General features: G+C 45.3%; 1 protein-coding gene across 3 annotated transcripts in view; it reads right to left on the bottom strand.

Moving 5' to 3' along the window:
- The window catches only part of Edar (ectodysplasin A receptor), an 86,193-nt gene extending 60,239 nt beyond the window's left edge, over positions 1–25,954 (bottom strand). For 2 of the 3 annotated variants that reach the window (XM_045146673.1, XM_045146674.1), the window contains exons 1-2: positions 25,729–25,954; positions 14,174–14,242 (exon numbers count right to left, since the gene is read on the bottom strand). In XM_045146673.1, the coding sequence (XP_045002608.1) occupies positions 14,174–14,233 (60 nt within the window). In that variant the 5' untranslated portion in view covers positions 14,234–14,242; positions 25,729–25,954. The remainder of the gene's footprint in view (positions 1–14,173; positions 14,243–25,728) is intronic. The other variant, XM_045146676.1, reaches the window with a different exon arrangement.
- Between the last annotated feature and the right edge of the window lie 669 nt (positions 25,955–26,623).

Raw genomic sequence — 26,623 nt, 5'->3', positions numbered from 1 at the left:
TTTCAAAAAAGTTTTTATTTGTATGGAGAGAGAGAGAGAGAGAATGGGAATGAGAATGGATGTGCTGGAGCCTCTTGCTATTGCAAACATACTCCAGACACATGTGTCACTTTGTGTAGCTGGCTTTACATGGGTTCTGGGAAATTGAACTCTGAGCAGTAGGCTTTGCAAGCAAGCACCTCTAACCACTGAGCAAGCTCCCCATGCTGCTGTATAACATTTTATTAACTAGTCAAATCCTGTTTTGTCACTTCTAATACTAAGGTAGTCAGTCCTCCTTGACTTACGATGTTTCAAGAAGAAACTGAACTTTGAATTTTGAGTTTGAAGTCCCTTGCCCCTCCAACTAGCACTATCCTTTCTCAAGATGCTGGACAGTGGCAGTGAGCGTCATTCATCTCAAGATCATCGGGGAAACAACCAGCACTCTATCGGGTGATGTAGAGGCGGCTAGGTGCATTCAATGCATTTTTCACTTTGTATATTTTCGACTTAGGATGCATTTATCAGGACACACCCTGTTGTACTTTGAGAAACATCTGTACCTTTTTAATTTAATTTGATTTTTTTTTTTTTTTTGAGGCAGGGTTTCACTCTAGCCCTGGTTGGCCTTTAATTCATGGGGATATTCCTACCTCAGCCTCCAGAGTTCAAGTGCTGAGATTAAAGGTGTGAGTCACCATGCCCTGCTTCATCTGTATCTTTAATCAGATAATCTATGTTGGTTGCACAGAGGTTTTAGCATTTATTAATCTCAGACTGTCATGAAGTCACTCTGGAGCTTTCAGAGAAGTGCCTTTGACTGCTGAGTATAGGGCTTAGCCCCTTCAGGATGGTTCCTCCCAACACAAGAGGAAATCCAGTAACATGGTCTTCTACAGTCCAAGTGTAGGTGGGTGCATCAGAGTGTGGGGCCTGAGCCATAACAATGTGCCCTTTTCCAAAGGAAAGGCTGAATCCCTCTAAGGAAGAGGCATCTTTGCTCTGAACATCAGATTCTAAGGCACCTGAGCTGATGCAAACAGTAAGAGAACCCTTCTGGCTTCTGAATATTCTAGCTTCTATGTTTGTGTTTGGTTACAGGATTTCTGAGAGGTGAACTTGGACTGCATTGGCTCTGTACAGGAAGGCTCATGGTTGCAAATCTTTTGAGTTTTCTGTTTCATGGTTGCCAATTGAGTTCCATGCTGGCAGGACTAGCCCTGGACAAGGGAGAGTCAGCAGTGGAGAGGGGACACGTTTCCTTGAACCAATGAACCCTGTATGCATGTGGACCAGTCCTTAGCTAAACAGCCAAATAGGACAAACAGCTCCACAAACATGGCCATCAAAGTAAAGGGGAGGCCAGAGAGAGTTTTGCCCCAGAAGACCAGCCAATCCTGTGCTCTTAAGATCAAGTCTCTGTGATAACAACTTGTGGGTTTATGTTTCACAGAGACAAGCAGGGGGAAAAAAAAAGAGAGAGAGGAGAATATCAAAGGCTAGAATTTTCTTTTACTTCAATGGTTCATGTTCTCCCTGAGGCTGCAATGAGTGCACTGTCAAAAAGATGGTTGGAGGGCTTACAGGCCAAGCTGCTGAGGAAGGAGAGGCCTGCCATTCCTCAGGCCTTTAAAGTCAGTGTTCTCAGCTTCCTCGCTGGTCTTTCATCCTGTTTTTTATTATCAAGACATTTACAACAGTCCCGTGCGTAACAAGTGACTTCCTGATTTTTCTGCCAAAGCAAAGTGGCTATAAAACTTGAAAAGAACAGGGATGTCCGTGCAGGAGAATGTCTTTGTAGAAAAATTCTGTGAGAGTGTGATCCTTTAATTATTTCAATTTTAGTTCATAACCCAGTTTCTTTCCTCTTCCCTCAGCAATAGCAGCAACCTACTGGGTAAAACTAGACAGCAGGATTCTGTTTGTTTGAGGGTTTCAGAAGTGGATATTTTAAAAAGGAAGGTAAGAACCTAGTAAGATAAATGTCTCTTCATGTAACAATGTTATTGAGAGCAGTGACTTCACCGAGACAAAAGATGGAAAACCCTAGAGATTAGAGAGTCTAAGTAACCTGCCAATTCCAGCTTTGTGAGATAGGGAGCCCGGCCCAGCCAGCCGAGGGGCAGAGCTGCTCTGCTCCAGTGTGAGGATGGAGAACAAGGCACAAAGAACAAGCAAGAGGGTCCAGAGCAAAGGCCAGCTGCCACTGCGTGCTGACCTGGAGCCCATTATCAGGGTGCCCAGGACCGTCCTCAGAGCCTCTCAGTTCAGTGAGTGTCTGCTGTGGAAATGGACTCTGCCCATTGACTATCTGCTGAGTCTCTCAGCAGCCACCTGAGGGAGGCATGCTGTTGATCTCATTGTCAGGAAACTTCACCAGCATCGGCTGGGAGTTTATAGGAAATGTAGAATCTGGGAAGGCCCCAAACCCATGTCATCCAAATCTGCCTTGGAACTCAGTAGATTCCCAGGTGGCTCACATACATATTAAAATTTGGAATGTAATAGCTTAGAGCATAGGTTTCTAAGACCTTTCTTTGTCTCCTTCTCTCTCTCTCTCTCTTTTTTTTGGTTGTACATCCTTAATGGCACACAAAAGTTCTTTTAAGTAAGCATCACATATACATGGTAGCCTATTAGATTCTGGTTATATACACAGTTAGTATACAAATGAGTCCAGTGGAATGCATGAGGGTAAGGTGCAATAACACGTAATGATGCTGAGTCTTCTCTATTGCTCAAGTGTTGCCATCTAGGTTGCGGCTAGGGCCTCTCTTCTCCAGAGTTTTCCATAGAGACTTTGGGGATCAGTGGGAGTTGAAGCAGAAGGACCCATTAGGTACTCTTAGCTAGGGAACCAAGGTAAGGGTAGGAATGAAGGCCCGCATCTCCAGGTATGTCTTTATGACAGGCATAGTGAATCTTTTCTTCCCAGGTACAGGGAAAAGTGAGTTGACACTTTCTTCCACAGGGCTGAATGAATAGATTAGCCTTAATTTTTCTTTCTATGGCTACCCTGGGCTAAAGCTTGATGCTGACTTAAAAAATGATCCAGCATTTGGCAGTAGGCCACCTGGAAGGAAAGAAGCCTTTCTGGGACTTACATCTGCCCGAGATGAGCTGATCTCTAAGGGGGGAGGTGTACCCGACCTTGACTTTATTATACACTCCTTATTGGGCTAACACCCAGTCACTGTGAAATTAAACGTTAGCTTGCAAAGTTTGGCTTTGTAAAAAAGACAACCCAAAGATTATTATAACTTCATTGCTTTGTGGGACTGTAAGCAGGTTATCTTAACATTATTCCTAACAACGCCTCTAATATCTAGTTCCTCACATGTTCCAGAAAGTAGCATGGCTACCTTACATGCTCCCTCATAAAGTCTTAGATAAAATAATAGACCCTACCACACACAGTTCATATGTATCTATTGTGGCTTTAGGTCCTCAACAGGACTGGAATGAGAAGGCATCTCATCTCTGATGTCTCTTCACTGCCTAGGCCTTGCCTTTAACAAACAAGCTTGTGGGCAGAAAAAATACCTTTTGGCTTGCTGAGTTAAAGAGCGTGCACAAGCCCCACATAGTTAATAGCTGTCTCTTCTTTTGCTTCTGTCCTTCTTTCTGTCTTCAACCCCACCCCCAATGGCCTTTTGTCATCTATTCTGCTTGATTCTTTCTAAGACCTCATTTGAAAAGTATTCATTTCTCCCTTGGTCTTATTTTTTAAAAATTATTTTTCATTTATTTTTTATTGACAATTTCCATAATTACAGACAATAACCCATGATAATTCCCTCTCTCCCCCCACCTTCCCCTTTGCAACTACACTTTCCATCCTACCCTTGCCCTCTCTCAGTCAGTCTCTCTTTTATTTATTTATTTTTAATTTTTTAAAATTTTTTATTTATTTATTTGAGAGTGACAGACACAGAGAGAAAGACAGATAGAGGGAGAGAGAGAGAATGGGCGCACCAGGGCTTCCAGCCTCTGCAAACGAACTCCAGACGCGTGTGCCCCCTTGTGCACCTGGCTAACGTGGGACCTGGGGAACCAAGCCTCGAACCGGGGTCCTTAGGCTTCACAGGCAAGCGCTTAACCACTAAACCATCTCTCCAGCCCCTCTCTTTTATTTTGATGTCATCATCTTTTCCTCATATTATGATAGTCTTGTGTAGGTAGTGTCAGGCACTGTGAGGTCATGGATATCCAGGCCTTTTTATGTGTGTCTGGAGGAATATGTCATAAGGAGTCCTATCCTTCCTTTTACATTCTTGTCTTGTTTCAGCTATGGATTTGCATTCCATGGCTGCAGATATACAGTTGTATGTCCAGTGAGACAGGGTGGTAAGTGACCTCACACCTTGTATTTGCCACATGTTCGTGGAGCCAGATACCAGAGACACACAAGCCATGCTCAAGGACCCAGGGGGATGTCAGTGTACAGAAGCGACAATTGTGATATAATTCAGTGATAGCTAGGAAACATAGCTGACTCAATTTCAATTGAGCTCTTCATCCTCTTTATTTCCCAAACCACTTTTTGATTAAGCATCTAAATTTTATCCCAGTCATTTAGAGAAAAGTTACATCTTAAGTGCCTGCTAAATGCACAGCACAACTTCCATGGAAACAAATAGGATGTGAAAGTACACCTCTGTTCCTGAGGTCTCAAAATTTGGTTGGGAGGTCAGAAACAGGTGAAGAACAAATAAGCAAACCATGAATAACAATGTCAGGCAGCATATGATCAGCAAAGAGCGTGGCAGAATAAAGTCAGAGTGCAAAGGAGGGTGATGGGATACCACAGGCAAAGTATCAAGGAGAATCTAGGGTTTGGCTGGGATCAGGAAGATGTACAAACAAAACATGATAAAATAAAAAGAATGCAACCTAGGGAGAGCCATCCAGGCAAAGCCTCTGGCCAGATGGGAGCCTTGGCTGTTTGGTGATGTGACCTGTGTAACTCGGAGGACATGTGCCCTGAGTGGAAGAGGAGGAAGGAGTGGGAGTGCACTTCTTCTTGCAGAGCTGTCATTCTCAACCCCTTCCAGAATGGAATGTTGCCTGGGAGGGAGCCCCTCAGAGCCGAGCCCTCTGGGTCAGGGTCTTGGGTGAACACAACAACACCAAAGAAGATTCTTTAGGACATGGGGAACCAGAAGGTGTCTGAACTTCGTGACAGGTGAAGGGTTATTTAGGACCATTCATCTGTGGACAGTGAATAAAATGGAGTGAAGGAAACTCTGAATCCCAGAATTCAGTGAGAACCTGCTCCTGAGGCTGAGCTATCAGACAGGAACCATGACATCAGCCTGAATATTCTGAAGGCAGGGGGAGGACAGGACCCTAAGTTGGGCTGTTTTTGGAGCTAGGGCCACTGGGCCAGGCTATGGGGGTCAGACTGACTGAGAGTGGATGGGAACCTGATGGCCTGCACAGAACTTGGGGTGTGGGGTAGAATCAATGAATGAGGGGACAGGAGTGATGGGCCAAATGGGCCAGGGGTCGAGCTGGGGCTCCATCCCGCTTGGAAGACGATGGCTCCAAGGAGGAAAGTGAAGTTAAAGCCCAGAGGAAGAAGTTGGGCTATGGTTTGCTTGCAGCTTTCATGGCAAGGAATTTTATTAGAATTTCCATAAGCCTAGAATTCTGCACTGTGAAAACAAGTCCAGAGAGCACTTAGTGGTACCAATAAAGTAGGCTCACTAAACAACAAATGTTTAATCTGGGAATTAGACTACAGGGCTGAACTAATGCAAATCAGAGATTTGCTCATTCTTTTCTTTCCCTGTGGAAATAACCACTGTTCAGCAAAACAAGCTAACTTGTGAAAGACTTCCAAAGATCAGAGTGGGGCTAACTTTCTGCTGCTAAAGGGATAGAAGACAGTTTAGGATGATGCTGGGGGTCTGCCTACGAGGGCCAGAGCTAGGTAGGGATGGGGTTACTGGGGTCTCCCTCAGGTCTGCCCAGGTGGGCTGTGCTGCTGGTAGTGTTTCCATCCTTAATTTCCCTCTTTAGCTGAATTCTTTGCTCCTAGAGGGTGGGAATTATTTTTGTATTTCTATACCTTTTGGGAGACATCTAGAAACTTACTCAAAGTGTGGTCTTGGAAACACTGCATTACCTGGGAGTTTGTTAAGGGAATATAAAACTTCTGTTTTCATCCACTCCTGCAGTATCAAAAACCTGCATATGTGCTGGAGAGATGGTTTAGCTGTTAAGGCACTTGCCATGCTTGCCTGCAAAGCCTAAGGACTCATGTTCAACTTTCCAGATCCCACATAAGCCAGATGTACAAAGTGATGCAAGTGTACAAGTTTGCATATGCCCACAAGATGGTGCACGTATCTGGAGTTCGATTGTAGTGGCTGGAGGCCCTGACACACCCATTCTCTCTCTCTGTAGCTTTCTTTCTCTCTCTCTCAAATAAATAAAAAAGATTAAAAAGTAATTTAAAAAATCTGCATGTCAATAAGACTTCCATCCTCCCAACTCCCGCCCCCCCCCCGGGGGTTTATCTGTGAGTACATCCAAATTGCAGGGTTGGGCTGCCAACCCAACCTTACATCAGCATCACTGAGAGTTTGTAGAGATTGTGCAGGCATGCCTGGGTTCTATCTTGGACCAATCCAAGCTGGATTTCTGGGGTAGGGTACAGACTCTATTTCTAGAGGCTCTCTGGACATTTTAGAAGAGAGTTAGACACAAAGAAAGAACTGAGTAGCTTATTTAACAAGCAAATGCATATTTCAAGTGAATTCTAGGGCCTCCGTACCAAGAGAGTGGCCCTTAGGGATGTGATCAGCTTTCTTATTTGAGACTTCAAGCATTTGCCCAAGGTCACACAGAAGTGAAAGACCAGTTAGGTAGAAATCAGGTGGGGTGACTTAAACTAAGTGCACCAAATGTAGACCCTAATTCCTCCCCAAGAGTGCAACTGGATTTCAGTGACACACTTCTAACAAACAGAGAGTAGGAGGGATTGTGTGTACTCCAGAGATGCAGGTCACAAAAGGCACCATGGTCATCTGCTAGCTCTCTGCCCCACAGCTCAACAGACTCAGGTAGCCAGCTCATGGGATAGCGCATGAGTGGGGCTCTCAGGCCTCCAAACAAGAACACTTCCTAGGTATGGATCTCTAAGCCCAGCCCAGTCTGCAGACACGGCTGGCCGCTGACTGCAGCCTCAGAAGGGCCCCAAGCCAGAACCATCAGCCAAGCCACTCCCGGGTTCCTGACCCCCACAGACCTGTGCTATCGTCACATTGTCATAAGCTGCTACATGTTGGGATCATTTATCACAGCTGCAGATGACTAACACTTTTCAGCCCTCACACACACACTGGGCCACAGAACTTCAATAGACATGCTGGCCCTGGTTCTTGAGCAGCAGAGGATTTAAACCAGACGATGATGGACTCAAAACAGAGGGACAGGCAATGACGCAATAGGGGGGTCCAGTCCAACACCAGGCAGTCATGCTGTGGTCTCCACTCCTTTCTCTGCCCTTCAAGCTTCCAACCAGCGCTCTGGCTAGCTAGTATGCCAACATTCCAACCACTCTCTCTCCTACCCTGCCTTAGGTTGAGTTGGAACGCCTCTCCTCCCACCAACCATTGGCTAAACCAGTGACTGACCAAGGCTGCTGAGTTTGCCCAACTCTACTTGTCTTGCACTGGAGTGAGAACTTATCTGGCTAGTTTGAACATCAAACAAACCAACCAACTCCCCTCTTCTAATTGTTAGTCACTATAAATCAGATAGGTCTCTGAGACTAAAAGGTAGAGAGAAAGCTGGGTCTCCTGCAGGGGATATCCTATCTTTTTTCTTCATCTTCTTCTTTTCAGTCTGAAGGATTGAGTCTAGGGCCTCACACATGCTGGGCAAGTGTTCTACCACTGAGCTCTGTCCCCAGCAATTTTTCCATTTTAAAAATTTTGAGACAGGGTCTCACTAAATTGCCAAGGTTGGCCTTGAACTTTCTCTCTTCCTGCCTCAGCCTCCCGAGGAGCTGGGATGGTCCTGCAGACCTGCCACAGCAGCCGGGTGGTGCTTCACCGCTGTGTCTTCTCCCTGGACAGCATGGATTGTGTCCCTTTGCTTCCTGAAGTTTCTTTTAGAGCTCTCTAAGCCGGGAATGCTCAGAAACACGGAAGGCGTCTTAACAGGTGTTTAGGATGCCATCTCCTATAATTTGTGAAAATGAGCCATCAGCAGCTGGGCTATTCCTCCCAGGGGCTGGTGGGGGTAAAAGGGAGGTGCTGAGACAGCAGAGGCCCAAAGCTGTGGGCTCCTCTCAACCTTGGTGATCACACTTTTATGTGCTCAATGCTGTCCTCAGCCTGGACCCCGGTTGTGCCAAAGCACTCACTGTCTCAAGTATGGCTCCTAGAACTTTCCATGCCTTCTCTCCTGTATCTTCCTTGATGCTAGAGGCACTGAGGAGTGCACTTCAGGGGGATAGTGGTATGGACAAGCCACATTGGACATGGTGACCACGAGCTGTTTGGAGAATGGTGCTAACTTTAAAGCCTAGAAACTGGCTGGAGCCACAGCTTGACTACCATCTCCTCGTAAGAAAAACACCTCATTAGAACTCTCAAAGGCCTTCTAACATTAGGCTCATTTGGGCAGCACACTGGCCTTTGATTTTATGTCAGGTTCACAGGCATTTTCAGCACAAGTTCTTTTTTTTTTTTTCGAGGTAGGGTCTCACTCTGGTCCAGGCTGACCTGGAATTAACTCTGTAGTCTCAGGGTGGCCTTGAACTCACGGCGATTCTCCTACCTCTGCCTCCTGCTGAGTGCTGGGACAGCACAAGTTCTTATGTGTTAATGGCAGAGTAGACAGCTATAAGCATCCTCTGTTCACAAAACCCTTCCTTTAGGAGACCTTCATGTTCATCCATTTTCTAATCAGAAATAAGAAAAACAAAAGATACAACTATATTAACTGTCACCTCTGTGTTGGGTACTAATATTATTTTTATCTTTTCACCAGGAACAATAGAAATGATTCTCATTTAAAAGATGAAGACAGGACTGGAGAGATTGCTTAGTGGTTACATGCTTGCCTATAAAGCCATAGGACCCAGGTTTGATTCCTCAGTACCCACCTAAAGCCAGATGCACAAGGTGGTACATGCATCTGGAGTTTGTTTGTAGTGGCTGGAGGCCCGGACATGCCCATTATCTCTCTCTCTCTCTCTTTCTATGTCTTTCTCTCAAATAAATAAAAATATATTTAAAAACTCTTAAAAGATGAAGACACTCTTACAAGGGATAGGGCCCTGATTAGGATGTGGCACCACTGGAATCTACCCAGCTCTTCCCATTATCTAAACAACCCCCAGGCTCTGACTTCTTTAAGGTTTTTGGGGCTCAGGGGGAGAATCAGGATCCAGATATCGTGACCCACGTCCTTGACACTCTGCAACTACTTCTGGTGATTGCCTTAACCACCTTCCAAAGCCACTGGGAAGGTTCTTTCTCCAAGGCCAGCCCCAAGTCCCCAAGTGTCACCTGGGCAAGTGTAGCAAAATAGTGCCTATGGGCATAGGCCAGAGTAGTAAGGGATGACACAGTGCCTCAGAAGCCACTGCCAGCCCTTAGCATGAGGAGGCAGAGAGCCCCTAGGGCCAGAGAGAGAGCAGATGTGAATACAGGGGTAGAGTGAAAGCATTAGGAAGAAATGTCAGCCACCATTCTTCTGCCCTCTGGCTCCTGTAGATGCCTTCTACTGGCTGAATATAACTGGAAAACAGAGAGAGCTATCTATGTGGTATAGCCAGTAGACCAGCCTTTGATGCTCAAAAGTGAGGACAGTAGATTGGGGAAGATATGGGAAAGTACCAGCCTATGTATCAGCTTGTTATTTCTACATACAGTGGGTGCTCCTAAACCTTAGGTAAGCATGAAAGCTCAGTTTATTCCCCTTTCTGCATCAAAAGTAGAGCTGTAGTCAACAGACCTAGGAATGAGTTGGGACAGGGGTCTGGGGGTCTCAAAGCTCAGGAACTTGCAAAAGTTCCCTAGCAGAGATGTTCCTAGAAGATCCCATTTGACAGCCAATAGGATATGAGCCCTGATCCAGCAAGAGAAGAGTGGCACTGTTTTATTAGCCAGTTTTATCAGACAGGATTCCTCATGACACCCTCTTCATCCAGAGAGGAAAGTTACAGCTGCCCTTTCTTCCCTGCTGGAGGGAGGTCTGCAGATGGTAAATGGCAGAGAGGAACAGAGGAAGCAACTGGGTCTGCAAACTAATTTCTATTCCAATATGCTATTTGGTTAGGGTTGTTTTAGATTTACAGAAAAGTTGCAGATGTCCGTCAGAGGCTTCTCATATACTCTACACCATTCTCTTCTTGTTAGATCACAAGTAGTGTGGAGCCCTGTCAAACTTATGAACGAACACTGTTGAATTACTGTTGATACAAATCTGTCTGTAACTCACATTTCCTTACTGTTTACTGTTGATATCTCCTCTCTGTTCCAGTGAACCACCCAGGACACCAGAATACATTTATTCATTTTGTCTCCTTTGTGCCTACAGGCTGACAATTCCTCAGACTTTCTTTGTTTCTGATGGCCTTGACTGTTTACAGGAAGTTAGGTTGTTTGTAGAATTCCCTCATTTGGGATTTGTTGAAAGTTTTTCTCATGATTATATAGGCTTACATTTCTCTCTCTCTCTCTCTTTCTGGTGAAGGGATAGCACAGAGAAAATCCTCAGTGCATCATGTCCAGGGTGCACACCATCACTGTCAGCATGACTCCCGGCTGGGGCTCCCTGTGGCCACCCACTGAGTGTCAGGTTTCCCCAGTGGCAGGTTCTTTTTTCAAGTTAGTTAAATACAAAAATTAAAAAGTGACCCATGTGTCTTTGCTATCTTCATGTTTATCACATTTTTCAAACTACTCAGAATTCCACAATGTATTTTTTTCTTTTGTTGGAGGGGGGGCAGCTTTTCATTGGCGATGCTATAAACTGGCTTCAGTCAAAAAGACCAAAACTGTGTCATCAGGCTCCACAGAGTCTTCCTTTGCAGAAGTGGAGGGGACAGGAGCTCTCGTTCTGGTGGAGCACTACTTTTGCTGTGGTTCTACCAGCTCCTACATTGCAAATGAGGTTTCCCAGTGTTTCCAGTGGCCAGGGCCTTTCCAAACAAGCCAGGACAAAGGGTCCAACATTTCCACCTGCTGCCTTAATGGGGATGTTGATCTTACCCACTATGACGGTCACCTCAGCATCATGCAAGGTGAGGGCAGAGTAGAGGCAGGCAAACTCAGAGACTGAGATCATGGCTGGCTGTAGTGCTGGCTGCTGGATGAAGTAAGGTCCTCAACCCAGTGTGGCCTCAGCTTCCTCCAAAGAAATGAGCACCCTGGCAGCAACTGAGGGGCGTACCACGGCGTGTTCCTAAATAGGAAGGCCCCGAGGGGGCTGCACTTGTGGAGCCTGAAGATCCTGCCAATGAGGTGCTGAGTCTGGCAGAATGACAGAGCTTTTTGACTGTTTTCAACAGTAATTTTTATAAGTCATTATTTTAGCTGTTAAATTATTAGAACTATTTGGAATCTGAGATGCAGTAAAGTCTGGTCCAAGAAAATGTATTTTGAAGCCATAGGAGCACTAGACTTTGCCCAAGGCTGGGGAACCTCTCTATGGAGAAAGCCAATCCATTAAGGCAGATCAAAGGCAAAAACCTCCATTCTGAGAGCAGGAGGGTTCCAACGATTTTGTTAGCACAGCTGTAAATTTGGTTAAACTAAACTCAACAGGAGAATATTCCACATTCAGAGCAGAAAGAAGCAGATAATGTAAATTCCAGTGAACAGAATTTGAAAACTTTCCAAAAGAAAACCATTTCTGGGTAAAATTTTCAGCAGGGGGCTAGGGATGGGGAGGCATAAGAACACACAGCCCTTCTCCGCGAGTGTTCAGTTTCCTACTTGGTAAGTGGAGAGGTGTTGTTTCAAAACTGTTCAATGGGTAGAAGAACAGATACACTAAAAGTCATGGGTACCATGCTATGTGAGGGTGCCATTGTGCCCTGCCCTGTCTCCACTGCCTCTTTCCAACTTGCAGCTAGACTTGACTGGAGAATAGCTCTGTCTTGTGGGTGAAAGGGAGAACCTGTATTTCTGTTTTAGTCCACACAGGCAGGAGCAAAGATGCCATCCAGCAAGGTGTGGAGCTGGATCCTCCCCTTTGTTTAGCGGAGCTCTGACCTCTCAGTATCCTTGTTGGCTGCCCTTGAACCTCCCCATTCTCAGCTTGGCTCACACCTTCTCCTATGGGCACCACCCCCAGAGAAACACGCGTCCACAGAGGTACACACAGGTGCTCACACTCAGAGATACCTGAAGATGCACGCGCATAGATACCTGCCCAGAGTGCACACATGGGTATGCACAAAGAGAAATATGCCCAGAGGTACACACATGCTTGTATCACACACAGGTTTATATACAGATACAAACAGATGAACATATGCACATACTTTACACACACAGAGCATGCTATAGGACCCCAGGGCACACTGGAGAAAGCAATCTTCAGAAATGGTGGCCTGCCTGACTGAAACTAAGGAAAATTGGCAAAACAAGCAAGGATGCTGTTTTCCTGATGAACCGGATACCAGCACAAGGGGGAAGGAGACCAACACAGAGAAAAATAAATCAACGCTTACCAAATCAGAGAGCCAGAGCCCTAGAGCCCCCCAACACCTCAGCACTGAAGCAGACCAAAACTAAACCCAACATGGCTCAGGGAAATTTTGCGAAAGAGGGGGCGGAAAGAATGTCAGAGCCACATGTTGGGTCATGATATACAGAGACACTTATCATACCAATAACTGTGGCCTAGCCCCACAATGCACGACCCATATACCTCAACAAGGAGGGGCCAATGGGGAGGGGTAGGTCATGGATGAGCCAAATAATAGTACCAAACTGCCTGTACTTGCAGAATAGAAAAATAATTAAAAAAAAAAAAAAAGAAGAAATGGTGGCCTGTCAGATAGCAAGAGAGGCTTGAGGACTTCAGGCCAGGCTGCTGAGGAGCAGGGCCATGGAGAAGATAAGACCCTTTGTTTGCCACCCAGGGTCAGCCACAGCAACAGGAGCCAGCCAGGAGAGGAGGACTCACAACCTAAGCAGGAAAGGCCTGTGAGGCTTGAGTGAGAGGCTTATCATTTGCCTTCAGAATTTTGGTCCTTTTAATAATATTCTTCATTTAGGCCAAAAGATACAACTGTCTCCTGATGTGTCCCTACTGGCCAGCTGATCTGATGGCAACATAGTAGACCTGGGAAGAGGTCACTACAACAGCTTGGTGGCTATGGGCAGATGGAGGCAAAACTGCAGCTCATGACTTGAGCTCTTCACTTCAAGTCCAGCATGATACACTGGGCTCCTCAGCTTGCTATGAGAGTCAGTGATAACATAGACACTGTACCTAATCACTGATCACAATAGCCTTTGTCAGCTGCCAGAGAGGCATGGGCAGGTCACTTGTGTGCTTTCAACATGAAATCCAGTGACAGCAGTGGCTCCTCGTTCTTTTACCTCGGCTCATTGCAGTCACTTCCCTATTTGCCTCGCTAAGCTGGGCAGTTCTGCAGTGGTGGTGACGGTGTGCGGGGGGATCAGAGATCCACACTCGGAGAGCTCTGAGGAGTAAAGGGAAGGGAATGCTCCCAGGAGCGCAGGAAGTAAGCCTTCCAGCTCTGACCTCAGCAGATCTGGGTTTTCAAGTTTTAATGTATTCCGAATACTCATCAAGTTCTAGACTCACATAGACATGATGATCTCTGTGTCACATTGTGTGTGTGTTAAAACTCATCAATGCTGTGAGTAAAAGTACGTTAAGTTTTAGGGTGAGAGCTTCTACTTTGCAAAAAGCAGTACTTGGGAGGACCTCTCTGATAATGTCAGCAGAGATCAGAGGCAGTGCATAATAAATGAGACACAGTAAAGTCTTGGGCCAGCATTTAGGAAGAAGGAAGGGCAACTACCCCAAGCTGGTGTCATGGGTATCAGACAGGTAGATGCGTTATCATTAGTGGGTGGGGGGAGAGGGACTGATGCAATAGCATGCTCCATAAAGTTCACAGACTCTGCTCTGTCCACTCAGTGTGGGTGCCCTTAACTGAAGAGTCTGGGCTGAAGTGTTAACTCACCGAAAGTGACAGGACATGCTGACCTATACAGACAGGCCTGGCCTTGGAGGCTGTGGTCATCAGTCCTGCCTGCAAAACAAGTCAGCAAAGGAGATGACCCTATTTCCATTTTTAACTTCTTCAACTTCCCCATTCTCACTGCTTGCTTCTTCCTGCCTCTGTTCCTTAAAAGCCCAGTCCAGCTAAGTCTACACTTAGCAGTCTCCCATTCCTGGGAGGAAAGACTGTTGTCCTTTGTTCATTACTACAAATGATTAAAGGAAAGCTGTGCTGTAGTGATGTTCGCTTTTTTTTATTTCAATGTAGCCTCCATTGGTTCCAACCCTGGTTATGATCTAACACTGACCAAATTGACAAGTTATTTTGGGTAAGACAGACACTTCAGATAGACCTGACCACCAGAAAGCCACTGCACATGGTTGCAGAGTCCTGCTGATACTAACTTCTGCTGTGTGTGTGTGTTGTGTGTGTGTCCTTGAGAGGACACAAGGCATACTGTATCCTGCTAAGAGCTATGCATGCTTGCAGCATTTAGATTGGGTATACGCCCCCAAACCCATGTGTTAAAGGATAATCTTCAACTCCACCCCCAAACCCATGTGTTAAAGGATAATCTTCAATTAAACCCCCAAACCCGTGTGTTAAAGGATAATCTCCAACTTGGTGCAATTGGGAGATGGTAGAAAATGTATAAGGTGGGGCCAGGTGGTAGGTCTTTGCCTTCGAAGGGATTGTGGAATCCTGGTCTCTTTATCTCTTTCTTGGTTCTTGGCAGGTGAGAAACTTTGTTCCAACATGTGCTCAACATGGTGTGCTTGCTTCTCTGACCAAAGACTAAGACTATACTTTTGCTCCATGGTGAACGAAAATCTTCAAAACTGTGAGCCCAAATACATATTTTTCTCTTCATAAAATATCTCAGGTGCTTAATATCATGACAGATGTTGGTGACCCCCCCTGCCTCATCACACTTAAATATGTATCATTTTTTTAGGAGACCAGCCTGGCATCTTCTCTTGGGGAACTGTCTCCAGTATCTTTGTCCAAGTGGTGTCCCCTCAAAGCTGTACCAACCCCAGGAGGGTGTGCCCAGCCTGGCTTTGGAGAGAAAACAGGCTCTGAGGTTGAGCCAGCCGTGTTGTGATTCTGATAGTGTTGTCTGAGAAGTATGTCCATCTGGGTGTTCTCTCAGCTTTGGGGAACTGAGAGAAATGCTTCCATGTTCTGCTCCCCTGACTTGCATCCTCCAGCCTGGACAACATTCATGTGGATGTGGGGCAGTCATCAGGGTGCCTGTTGATATACCTTGTGAACTCAGCAGTATCCCGGGCTATAGATATCTGTTTGGGTAAAAACTGTCCCCACAGCCAAGTGGCTATGATACACAGTTAGACTTCAGTACAATTGGCAGCAGACCACCTCCTCTTAACACTGGTCTCTGGTTGAGCCATGCGGAAGACACAAGGCTGAAGTCTAGTCTCTAGGCTGAGATGTGCTCCTTACCATGGGGACTTCTTGGTCAGGGACCTCATTCCTTGGAGCTTCTTTCTCCTTCCGGCATGGGGTGTGAGGGAAGACAGTGGGGAAGAGGCATGCTCCTAGTGCACACACAGTTGCTACAGGCAATAGCTAGTCACACATTGATCATATGTGGGGTAAAATGGTCAGCACCATTCTTGTCACTTCTTGCATGAATTTTTGTTTTTGTTTGTAATTGACTAACTGCTCATTTGTCCTACATCTTCCACATGACAGGCTATTAAGAAGTAGCAGCCATCTCTTGTTTCTTTCGGTTTTCACCCGATCTTGAGCAAGATTTGGCGTCCATCACTTCCTGGCAGGAGCAGCAGCCCCAGTCTTCCAGAGCCCAGGGACTGCTTCTGTTTCTCAGGCCACAAGGGTAAAGAGGGAAGATGATCACCCAAACTCCCTGCCCAGCCCACACCCTTGGAGCCACATCCTGGAACCATCCTGAGGAGGATGAAGGAGGCTGTGGGACTCTCAGACCCTCCCTGGGTGGAAGGACATTTGGCAGTTGCGCCTGCATTTCCAGGGGTGCCTGCTTTGGTTTGGTTGATGCAGGACGCGAACATCTGGTCCTCAGGGAAAAGGAACACTAATTTTGTCACTGTCTCAATTCTGTTTATTCTGTACACACAGGAGGAGCTCAACATTCTGCTGTTCTTAGTTTTGCAACCTTCACAAATTAAATATTTGCCTTCAAAAGCAACAACTGTGATAACATCAGGGTAGTATTTCTGAAGTGCTGAAGCACTGTTTCCTCACACGCCAGGGCATAAGTCAAGGCAGCATGCTGTGGGTGGTCTGTTTGGATAATGATTTTCATGTGGAAACCTTGAAGTGGGAACCAACTAGCAAGCATTCTGGAGAAAATGTGGTTGCTTGGTCCTCAATGCTGACTTGATCATAGAGTCCCAAGTCTCCTTGCCTGGTTTCATTCCTATAAAATGGGAACTAGTTTCTTAGTGTCTGCTGAAGGAGACCAGTGCATTTTGGGGATCCCAGTGGCCACAGGAGAAGGTCTGGCTCCTTCAGAGGCCAAAGGGATAGACCAATGGTATGCTATGTGTGTGTACATGCCTCAAAGAAGGGCCTCTCCCCAAATCTCTGTAACAATGTGGTAAAACTCAAAAAGAGTTTCGCTGAATGTAAATGAAACTGGGAATTTTATCACCCGTAACAACATTCATGAACAGAAAAACACTGCAAAAACACAAATTGTACTGTTTAAAAATCACATGGGCCCAGCTGCCCATGTTCTCCCTTTCAGCCATGCTTCTTGGGGATGTGGGCTGTCTCCTAGGGAGGAGTGTGGGAACAAGCACCCCAAGGTGTGCACTCTGCTTTATCTTCATTATGGAGAGGGAGCTTCAGAGGCTGGAGAAATGTCTCAGTGGTTACAAGTGCTTCCCCCACAAACATGAGAGCCTGAGGAGGCCTGGGACCACCCCACATAAAGAATGGGGTCTGGCCACACACATCTATAACTCCAGTTCTATAGGGAGCAGAGGCCAGAAAACCCCAAGAGCTCATGAAAATACAGCAAGCTTTTTTTTTAATTTTTAAATTTTTATTAACATTTTCCATGATTATAAAAAAATATCCCATGGTAATTCCCTACAGCAAGCTTTTGAATCAGTGAGAAACTATTCTATCTCAAGGAAATGTGGGAATAAATGATGGAGGGGGTACACCATGTTCTTCTCTGGTTCCCGTACACACACACTCAGCAGTGCCTCTGTGCATGTGCACATACATGCACACACACACACACACTCCACAGATCCACACACACCACACATACTGCACATGCACATGTCTAAAAAAATTAAGGAAGAAACAGTAATTTAGCTCTCTTAAAGGACAAAATCCTTTTTTAAAAAATCTTTACAGGGCTGGAGAGATTGCTCAATGATTAAAGGCACTGGCTTAAAAGCCTGCCTTCCCAGGTTGAGCTCCCCAGTACCTACATAAAGCCAGACTTATAAAGTGGGGCATGTGTCTATAGTGCATTTGTAGCACCAAGAGGCCCTTGTACACCCAGACATACATACACATAAATAATTTTAAAACTCTACACAAAATATTTTTTAAACTTCAAAATGTACAGGAAGATTCTTTTTTAGTGAATTCAGTAGAATCCACTACTAGAGGTCAAAATGACACTTCCTTTGAGCCCAGTCCATAGAAGACATGGCCTTTACTCATGGCAGACCGAAGTCAAGGTGTGGAATCACAAGTTCTGGATGGAAATTCCAAGTGGAGTTAAGCATGTAACTCCTCCAGTCCTGTGAAGTCTGCTGAGGGCCCCATAGCTCTGGTTCTTCCAGCTGTCTCCCAAATAAACTGTGAAGAAACTGCTCTGCAAATCCTACTCATGTCTTCAGGTTTATTTTCTTATTTGATATTTCTTAACTTTGACTTGTTTTCCAGATCATTGCTTCAATTTCCAATCTTTGAAATTCTTAGAAAGTGGTCAGATGGATTCATCACCAATTCTTCTGTGTCTCTATTTATCTCTGCTTCACACAGCCTTGCAAAAGAGCTGATGAACTTTATATTCATTACACTTATTCTTATCCCAATGCCTTTAACCTTTTAGTAATATCTGAACATGTTTAATTAACTAAGAGAACTTGAGAAGTAATAGCCAGAGTTTTTATAGCATGATAGACATTCACAATATTTCTTTTTTAAAATTATTTTTAAAGTTAGGTTACAAAGTGATGGGTTTCATAGCACACATTCATACATATGTGTCACTACACTTTGTTCTAATTTGCCTCTCTCCTATACTGCCCTTCCTTGAACTCCCTGATTCCACTTCCTTTCCCCGAACAGTACCCATTCTGCTTTCAAGTGACATGTGGACAATTACCTCTCTATAATCTTCCTTCTTCAAGATTCCTCCTTTAATTCTATTTCACTTAACATAATGATCTCTAGCTCCATTCATTTTCCTGGCAAATTTCATGATTTTTTTCTTTATAGATGAATAAATTCCATTGTGTACATGTACCACGTTTTCTTGATCGATTCATCTGTTGATGGACATCTAAGCTGGTTCCATTTTTTGACTATTGTGAATGGTTCAGCAGTAAACATAGATGTATAGGCTATAGGTGTCTCTGTGACATGTTAACTTAGAGCCAAACATGAGTGTATAGCTGTGTTTACTTTTAGTTTTTTTGAGATGAAGGACTGGATCTTTTTTTTTTTTTTTTTAAATTTTATTTATTTGAGAGCGACAGACACAGAGAGAAAGACAGATAGAGGGAGAGAGAGGGAATGGGCGCGCCAGGGCTTCCAGCCTCTGCAAACGAACTCCAGACGCGAGCGCCCCCTTGTGCATCTGGATAACATGGGACCTGGGGAACTGAGCCTCGAACCGGGGTCCTTAGGCTTCACAGGCAAGCGCTTAACCGCTAAGCCATCTCTCCAGCCCAAGGACTGGATCTTAAAGAACACAAACTCCAAGATTGCCCTAAGATGCTTTGTAAGGACAGAGTGTATTTCAGTGTTCTTAAGGATTAGGGTTTTTCTGAGACATTAATGTTTGTTATTCAAGGACACAAATCTCAATCAAAACAGAATGCCACAAAAACCACATCCACCCAGATAAATTAGATACCCAACCCATTTGCTGCCCATAAGAGCATCTTCCATGGACTTTGACCTTTCTGAAATGAATCAGAGCTTAGCTAGATATCAAGGCCATGGTTTGCCCTTCCAGTTCTTCTCCCAGATGCATGCTTTCTTTACCACATTTCCCCAGAAGATAATCCTCTCCCTCTAGACTGACTTTCGGTGAATGGGCCTCTATGGTCCTATTACCAGGAAGGAAATCACACAAATCCTTGCTGGTATCTCATGCGAGATGACAGAGAAGGCAGGGCTCTGCTTGATCTCCACAGGTCTGTGGGCACAGTCTACAGGACAGCCTAGTGACCTCTGAACCAGGCCCCAACAGGTCACCCAGAAGAGAATCTTTCCCTAGGCTGGAGGAGCACCTCTATATCTCCAAGTGGGAAGAAGGATGAATGGAGCTGCCAGCATCACTGGGCCATCTGTAGGATGACCCAGAAGGGCTACAAAGAGGAGAGGCTACAACAGTCTCTGTAAGAATGTTAAGTGATTTCTTTCTTTTAAAACAATTTTATTTACTTAAATAAATAGAATTTATTTAATTTAATTACTTACTTAGAGAGAGAGAGAGAAGGAGGGAATGGGCATGCCAGGGCTTTTAGCCACAGCAAATGAAATCCAGATACATGTGCCACTTTGTACATCTGGCTTTATATGGGAACTGAGGAATCAAACATGGGTTGTTAGGCTCTACAGGCAAACACCTTAACTGCTGATCCACCTCTCCAGCCCCAATATCTTTCTTTACATAGCTTATTTAATCTTGAAAATATAGTTCTAGGCTTTTTGAAATGAAAATATGTGTTTTAAGTGGTGGTCATTCAATTTTTCTCAAAAAGAGCCCCTCTGTTATTTCGCCACCAAGGGATCAGATGTTGGGAGGCAAGGATTGTTCTGCACCCTGGCACTTCTCTTGTTGCCCACTTTCTGATCTGCTTTCTCAGAAAGAGGCTACATGGAGATAGGACTCAATGATGGCTAGCACTCAAATTATAACTTTAAAGCAACCAGGGCAGCCTGGCATGTGAAAGTGTGACATGGACAATGACAGCCCTAGAACTGCCCTGGGTATGAACAATCCTCGCTGAACTTTAGCTGTGAGTTCATGTATCATTTTATTTTCCTTCCTGCTCAAAGCTCAGGCTTTTCTATGGTCTTGGGCTCAGTGGCTTGGGCTTCTGGTTCTCTTATCTGCTGCCTGTAGGCTTCCTTTTTCTTGTTGGTATGGGGACATCTCCAGCTCACGTTGCCCAGAGCCTCCAGTCCTGTGCCCTTAGATCACTCTACTTCATCTAGGTATAAATTCCAATGTCATTTCCCCAAAAGATCCTTGCTTCCAACCAGGTACTTTTTCTCACTTATCCTCCTTATTTCTTTCTTGGTGACATCGGCTGTTTGTGAAGTTAAATTTGTATTTCTGTATTACAGCCTCTCTCCCCAAAGTAGAATCTAAGGTCCATGAATGCAGGGGCATTGTATCATGTTTCCTATGATGTCATTATGTCACTACATGTCACTACAGCGCCTGGTATACAACAGATACTCAGGCAACTGCTGCATGAATGAGCGAATATGCATTAAAACCCAAGAGCAGCCTTCCCTGTACCCTCCTGTGCATGCAGGTTAAGAAAGAAGGAGCTGTGGCTGGAAAGATGGCTCACTGGTTAAAGGCGCTTGCCTGCAGAGCCTGATGGCCCAAGTTCAGTTCCTCAGCACCCATGTAAAACTAGATGCACAAAGTGATGTATGTGTCTGGAGTTCATTTACAGTGGCAGGAGCCCTGGCATATCCATTCTCTCTCTCTCTCTCTCAAATAATAAATAAATAAATATTTTTTAAAAACAAGGAACTGGAAACATGGCAATATAGAGATTTGAAGAGAACAGTTTTGTTTCCACTGTCATCAAAGCAGGGACTTCTCATTTTTACTCATTGTCTAGTTTGTTTTTTTTTTTTAAAATTTATTTATTTATTTATTTATTTGAGAGCAACAGACACAGAGAGAAAGACAGATAGAGGAAGAGAGAGAGAATGGGCGCGCCAGGGCTTCCAGCCTCTGCAAACGAACTCCAGACGCGTGCACCCCCTTGTGCATCTGGCTAACGTGGGACCTGGGGAACCGAGCCTCGAACTGGGGTCCTTAGGCTTCACAGGCAAGCGCTTAACCGCTAAGCCATCTCTCCAGCCCTCATTGTCTAGTTTTGCATGTCTTTATTCTATCCTAAAAAAGTGCTTTTTCTATTAGGTATTAAGTATTGGTAGAATTCTTCTGTTAGTTTCAGAGGACAAATATATTTTAGCATTTGTCTCATCTATGTGTGGCTTGAATCTAAAATTTGAGTAGTATTTGTCATTGCTATTTGTTTTTTGAGACAGGGTCTTTAGTTTAGGCTGTTTTCAAACTCTCTTTAGCTGAGGATGACCTAAAACTTCTGATCCTTCTGCCTCCATTTCCTATGTACTGGGATTATAGGGATGTGCCACTAGGTCTGGTTTTATGCGGTGCTGGGCTTGAACTCAGGGCTTCCTGCATGCTAGGTGAGCATACTACTGACTGAGCTACATCCCCAGCCAGCAGTATCAATCTCAAGGGATCTAGAAAGACCCAGGTCAGCTTAGCTTTTGTGCATCCGGGGCCTAACTACTGCTGGTGATGCTGATATGACTGGCTGCTTCTGCTCTGACTGGTGATGTGGCTGTGACTCAGTTTGACTCATGAGCTGTGAATTTACTTTGCTGGCACCACAGATGGGGCCATCAGTACAAACACATCTTATTACACTAGCCTCATCACCTCAGGAAAGGAAAGCAAAGACTTCCTAGCTAGTCATGTATATGAAACCACGTGTGTATTTCCAGAGGAACCAAGGTGAAGTGTTTTCTCCAGTGAGTTTGAGTTCTACCAGCAGACTGAATGTGTATCCCACCTTGGAAACCAAGTTTTCCAGAAATATTTGGTGTTCTGTCCTCAGGCAAGGAGAGCTTTGCCAGCTGGAGTGGGTCTGCTTATCAACTTAGGGTATGCTGATGTTTGAGCAGCCCCCTAGTCTGTGATTAGGCTAATTAGTGACCTTTCTTTGACATGAAGGGTACCAGTTATTCTTGGGCATATCTTTGTGGGATGCCATGTGCTGGGGAAGGATGCTATGATGGTAAGAACCAGAAACTGTAGGGTCCCCCAACACACAGCTAATGAGTGGCCCACCCTGCTAAGGCTCAGAGCAAAGTTTCCTCCTTGCTTTGATTGGCAGAGATAACTGCTCTTTCTAACACTGTAATATTTAAGGCAAGGATGGGAAGTTAAATATAGTCAGGTCTCACTTGTTTATGTTAATAGAGGTGAAGGAATTGGGGTGCTTGAACCCTAGATGCCATTTTGAAAATTCCAGCTACTGGACTCTAAATCCTAGTAGATTGAACTATCTGAATTTGCCTGCCTTTGGCAGTTTTATCACTACATAACAACTGCAAACCCTCTAACACTTCCCCTATGACCAAGCCTTTGTCAGGGAAGTGCATCGAGATCAGAACTTCAATTGTTTTTAGGTCCCAACCTGATGAAGTCAGAAGGTAAGGAGGTGCACGTCAGGCCAACATCACTGGGGAACTGAGGTATACAAAGCTGTGCATTGCTTACTACACACAGTGATTGATCTCGGCTATCTCTGTACAGAGCTAAGCATGCCATGAAAGAGCCATGGGTTGTACAGGCTCAGGTCCTAATTGCAAGTTACATTTTCGGCACAATGTCTGCATGCTGAATGCTCAATCTACCACAGTGATTGGCGTTCTCATCTTTGTTAGCTGTGTGGCTTTGGGCAAGTCAAGGAACCTCTCTGAATCTCAGCTCTGTAATTCAAAACTAGGGAAGCCATTCATGAAGATGTGCTTGATATGTATGTGCTGTTGAAATGCATGATAAACAATCAGACAATAGTTTGTCTTTCCTTGCTTCACTTTTAAGAAATACAGTGGTCTTGTAGATCAAATTAAAAAAAAAATGTACAAATCCAAGGAGGATAGCATGGTAGGAGTGTAGGTGGAGGCAATGGCTACTACAGCTTTTGTTTCCTAATTGATCTAATGTGCTAAGTGAGTTTAATGTGGGCTAATTAATGATGTTATTGGTGGGTGGAATTATCTATGGAAAGCCTAAAACAGTATCAAAGGAGTAAACAGGCAGGTGTCATACGGGGTAATTGAGGGAGCAGGGTCCAGGAAGAGCTGCAAAGAGGTATGCACAGGCTGCAGGGAAGGCCAGAGGAGTTGAGGGTAAACAAAGCCAGCACACGGCTGAGCCTTTTAAGCCATGAGGATAGGTGCTAAGATGCCTTTCTGTTTACAGCCCTCATGTTTGTATTTAAGATTTGCTTGAGCCTTTAAGTTGGGTTCCTAGACCTTTCCTTGAGAATGAATTCCATTCTTTAGAAACCTGAAAATACTGCCCTGGTCCCTGCAGGGAACACCATCTGACATGGCTTCTGTCTGTAGCTCCTTGGTTCCCAAGGAACTGCTTCATTAGAAGATGCTCTAGAGTCAGGGAGAGGGCTCAGCAAGAAAAGTGTTTGCTGTGCAAGCACCAAGGCCTGAGCTCAGATTCCTGGAACTCATGCAAAATGCCAGGTATGGTGGTCTAAACTGTAATCCCAGAGCTGGGGTGGAGGAGACAGGGAATTATTAGGGCTCACTGGCTGGCTAGTCTAGTCTAATCACTGAGTGTTATGTAGGTCTGTCTTCTCTCTTGAGCAAATGTGGGGTGCTCTGCTGGATATGAGGACAGGTGACATCTAAGAAAGCCCTGGTACTGCTGATCTTCACAGACACAGATGCACCTTGACTTACAATGAACACATCATGGGTCACATTTTTTAAAACTTGCAGGAGGTTGAAAATGACAGTCAGTCAAAATTGCATGCACTTAACCTGCCACACATCATAGCTGGGCACACAGCATACTAGTTTGAACTGGTCCCCTGCTACCAAGCCAGCATCAAGACAGGATCCAACTGCATGTCACTAGCTGGGAAAGGGTCAAAATTAAAATTTTGAAGACCACTTTCACACTGGCATAAAGTCAAAAAATTGTGAACTTTTCATAAGTCAGAGACCTTCTATGTCTCATTTCTACAGAAGAAACCAGGTATCAGCCAGCGAGTACATAATGAATACTTTGGGGGAATAGTATTTAGGTTTTCGTTCTAAAGACGTGTCCTAGGATTGCCCTCCAATAGTGTTGTTACAGGTTGACATTGTACCGTAAGCCTGGCTTGCTTAGGGATGATGAGGACACAGCGTATGCACTAGCCATCATCACCGGGGTGTCTTTCTTCTCTGGAGGTGAAGGTGCACTTGGACAGTCACTGGGACACTCATTTCACAACATTAATGAGTTTTCCTCTTCTTAGTTTCTCTCTTAAAATGCATCATGAAAGGTTTCTGGTGATCCTAATTCTGTCTTAGACATTTGAATTACTCCCTTTCCTCTTCTGTCCATTCTAGTCTTTTGCCTCTGTGATACTTTGAATAAATTGCAGTTTCACTCTTGGTTTGAAAATGTCCCCCAAATGCCACTTTGAAACAGCAGAATAGTACCTCACTGGAGAGCCAGGAGCAGGAGCTGGCCCTGCCAAGGCTCCCCTTCTCTGACCCCACCAAACATTTCAGTTCTACAGGCGGCACTGACTGACCAGTGCTTCTGCTCTGCAAATCTGTCACCTCACTTCCACCCTTGTTGTAATAGCTGGCCCTCGTGCTGGGATCCAGAGCAACACAGCAGGAATCTCACCTTTGGTCCTCCTTGCCCCAACATGACAGTCCTCAGCCTTTCAAACCTGCTGCGGATTCTATGGGATGAGCCATCCCAGGCCTGTCAGGACATTGAAGGGGACTTCTCCCCCAGCCCAGGACCATGGCGTTGGGTCTCAACTTGACTGCGACCCCTACCCAGACAGTCGGTTAGGGCGCTGCAGGTGTCCTGGGTACCAGGCAGGTGGAGGGCCTGGCTTTAGTTTCAGGTGTGACTTGCCTTCCCCAATGAGCCAGGTTCAGGGGCAAACTGGAGAAATACACTTCTTATACTCTCTGAAGACACGTGCTATTTTAATAGCAAGCTCAAATATGACGGCCTACAGAGCACACACAGTTTAGCTCCCTAGCTGAAGTGCAAACCAACAGAGAAAAACGAGGTTTCTAATACTCCAGAGGAAACAAAGGCACAATCTCAGACCTGGTAGCACAGACACACAGTAATCAGCAAAGCTTGTTCAAACGCAACCCAAAAATGACATGCATTTCAAAAATGTACCCAGGCTCCTGCCTAGCTGAGGACACCCCAGTCTTGTCCTCAGCCACAGAGTGTGGAAAATCAAAAGGAAAGGACTCGGGCTTACCTGGTGCCTGAGGGAGGTCGGTTTCTTGTCCCAGCCGAGATGGGTCTATGAAGAAGGCAGACAGACAGGTACAATGTGGGGTGACCAGGTTTCACGGGTGACTGCCGCGGGTGTTCTCTCACAAGCAGGTGTTCCACGACCCTGGGACCATTCAGGTGACAGGGACCAGGCACCCCTCTGCCGCCAGGTCCACTTCCTTTCTATTTGAAAGGACTCCCCGGAGAACTTCAACTTGGTTGCTCCTGGTCCTGTCTGTGAGTTTAGAAACAGTCCCGCCTAGGGGTTTTCCCTCACTGTAAACTCACCGGCACCACCTAGAGGCCACGCCCGGCACTGGCGATGCTGGAGACTACTCACATCCAGCCCGAGTTCTGCTGCCAAATACACCTGGGTCTCCAGGACTTCCTTCCCCCGAAGGGACCAGTTGAATGTGTAAAAGCATTGGTTGTTTTTTCTATTTCCAGAGAGTGTGTGGGGGTCTTGCTTCTATCAAAATAACTGGGGCCTTTGGGCACAGTAGTGCCAAAAGCATAATCAGCATCAAAATATCATTAATCAGAACTCGCTCACAGGGCCTCTCATTGAGATGGTTACAGGCACGGGTGCTGCTGTTTTCATTCAGCCTTCTCCACGCAGCCTGGAACACGTTTGTGCAGATCCTCCCCTTTCCCTTGCCATCACCCTATCCACTGCAGGCTTCACCTTCTGTTCTTCTTGCAATCCTTCACCTACCTCCATATACCGCATGTCATTTCAGGAATCCATGTAACGCCAGATAAATGTATCCACTTCTTATAACTAGAGATGAACATACATGCTCCATATAACTCCACAGACATATACAGAGACCCTATGCCAATTCAGGAAATATATATATATATATATCCCTCATTAT

This window comes from Jaculus jaculus, chromosome 4 (genome assembly GCF_020740685.1).
Source record: "Jaculus jaculus isolate mJacJac1 chromosome 4, mJacJac1.mat.Y.cur, whole genome shotgun sequence".
Classification (NCBI taxonomy): Eukaryota; Metazoa; Chordata; class Mammalia; order Rodentia; family Dipodidae; genus Jaculus; species Jaculus jaculus.
The sequence above is the reverse complement of the archived record's forward strand: the minus strand, read 5'-3'. Positions and strand labels throughout refer to the sequence as shown.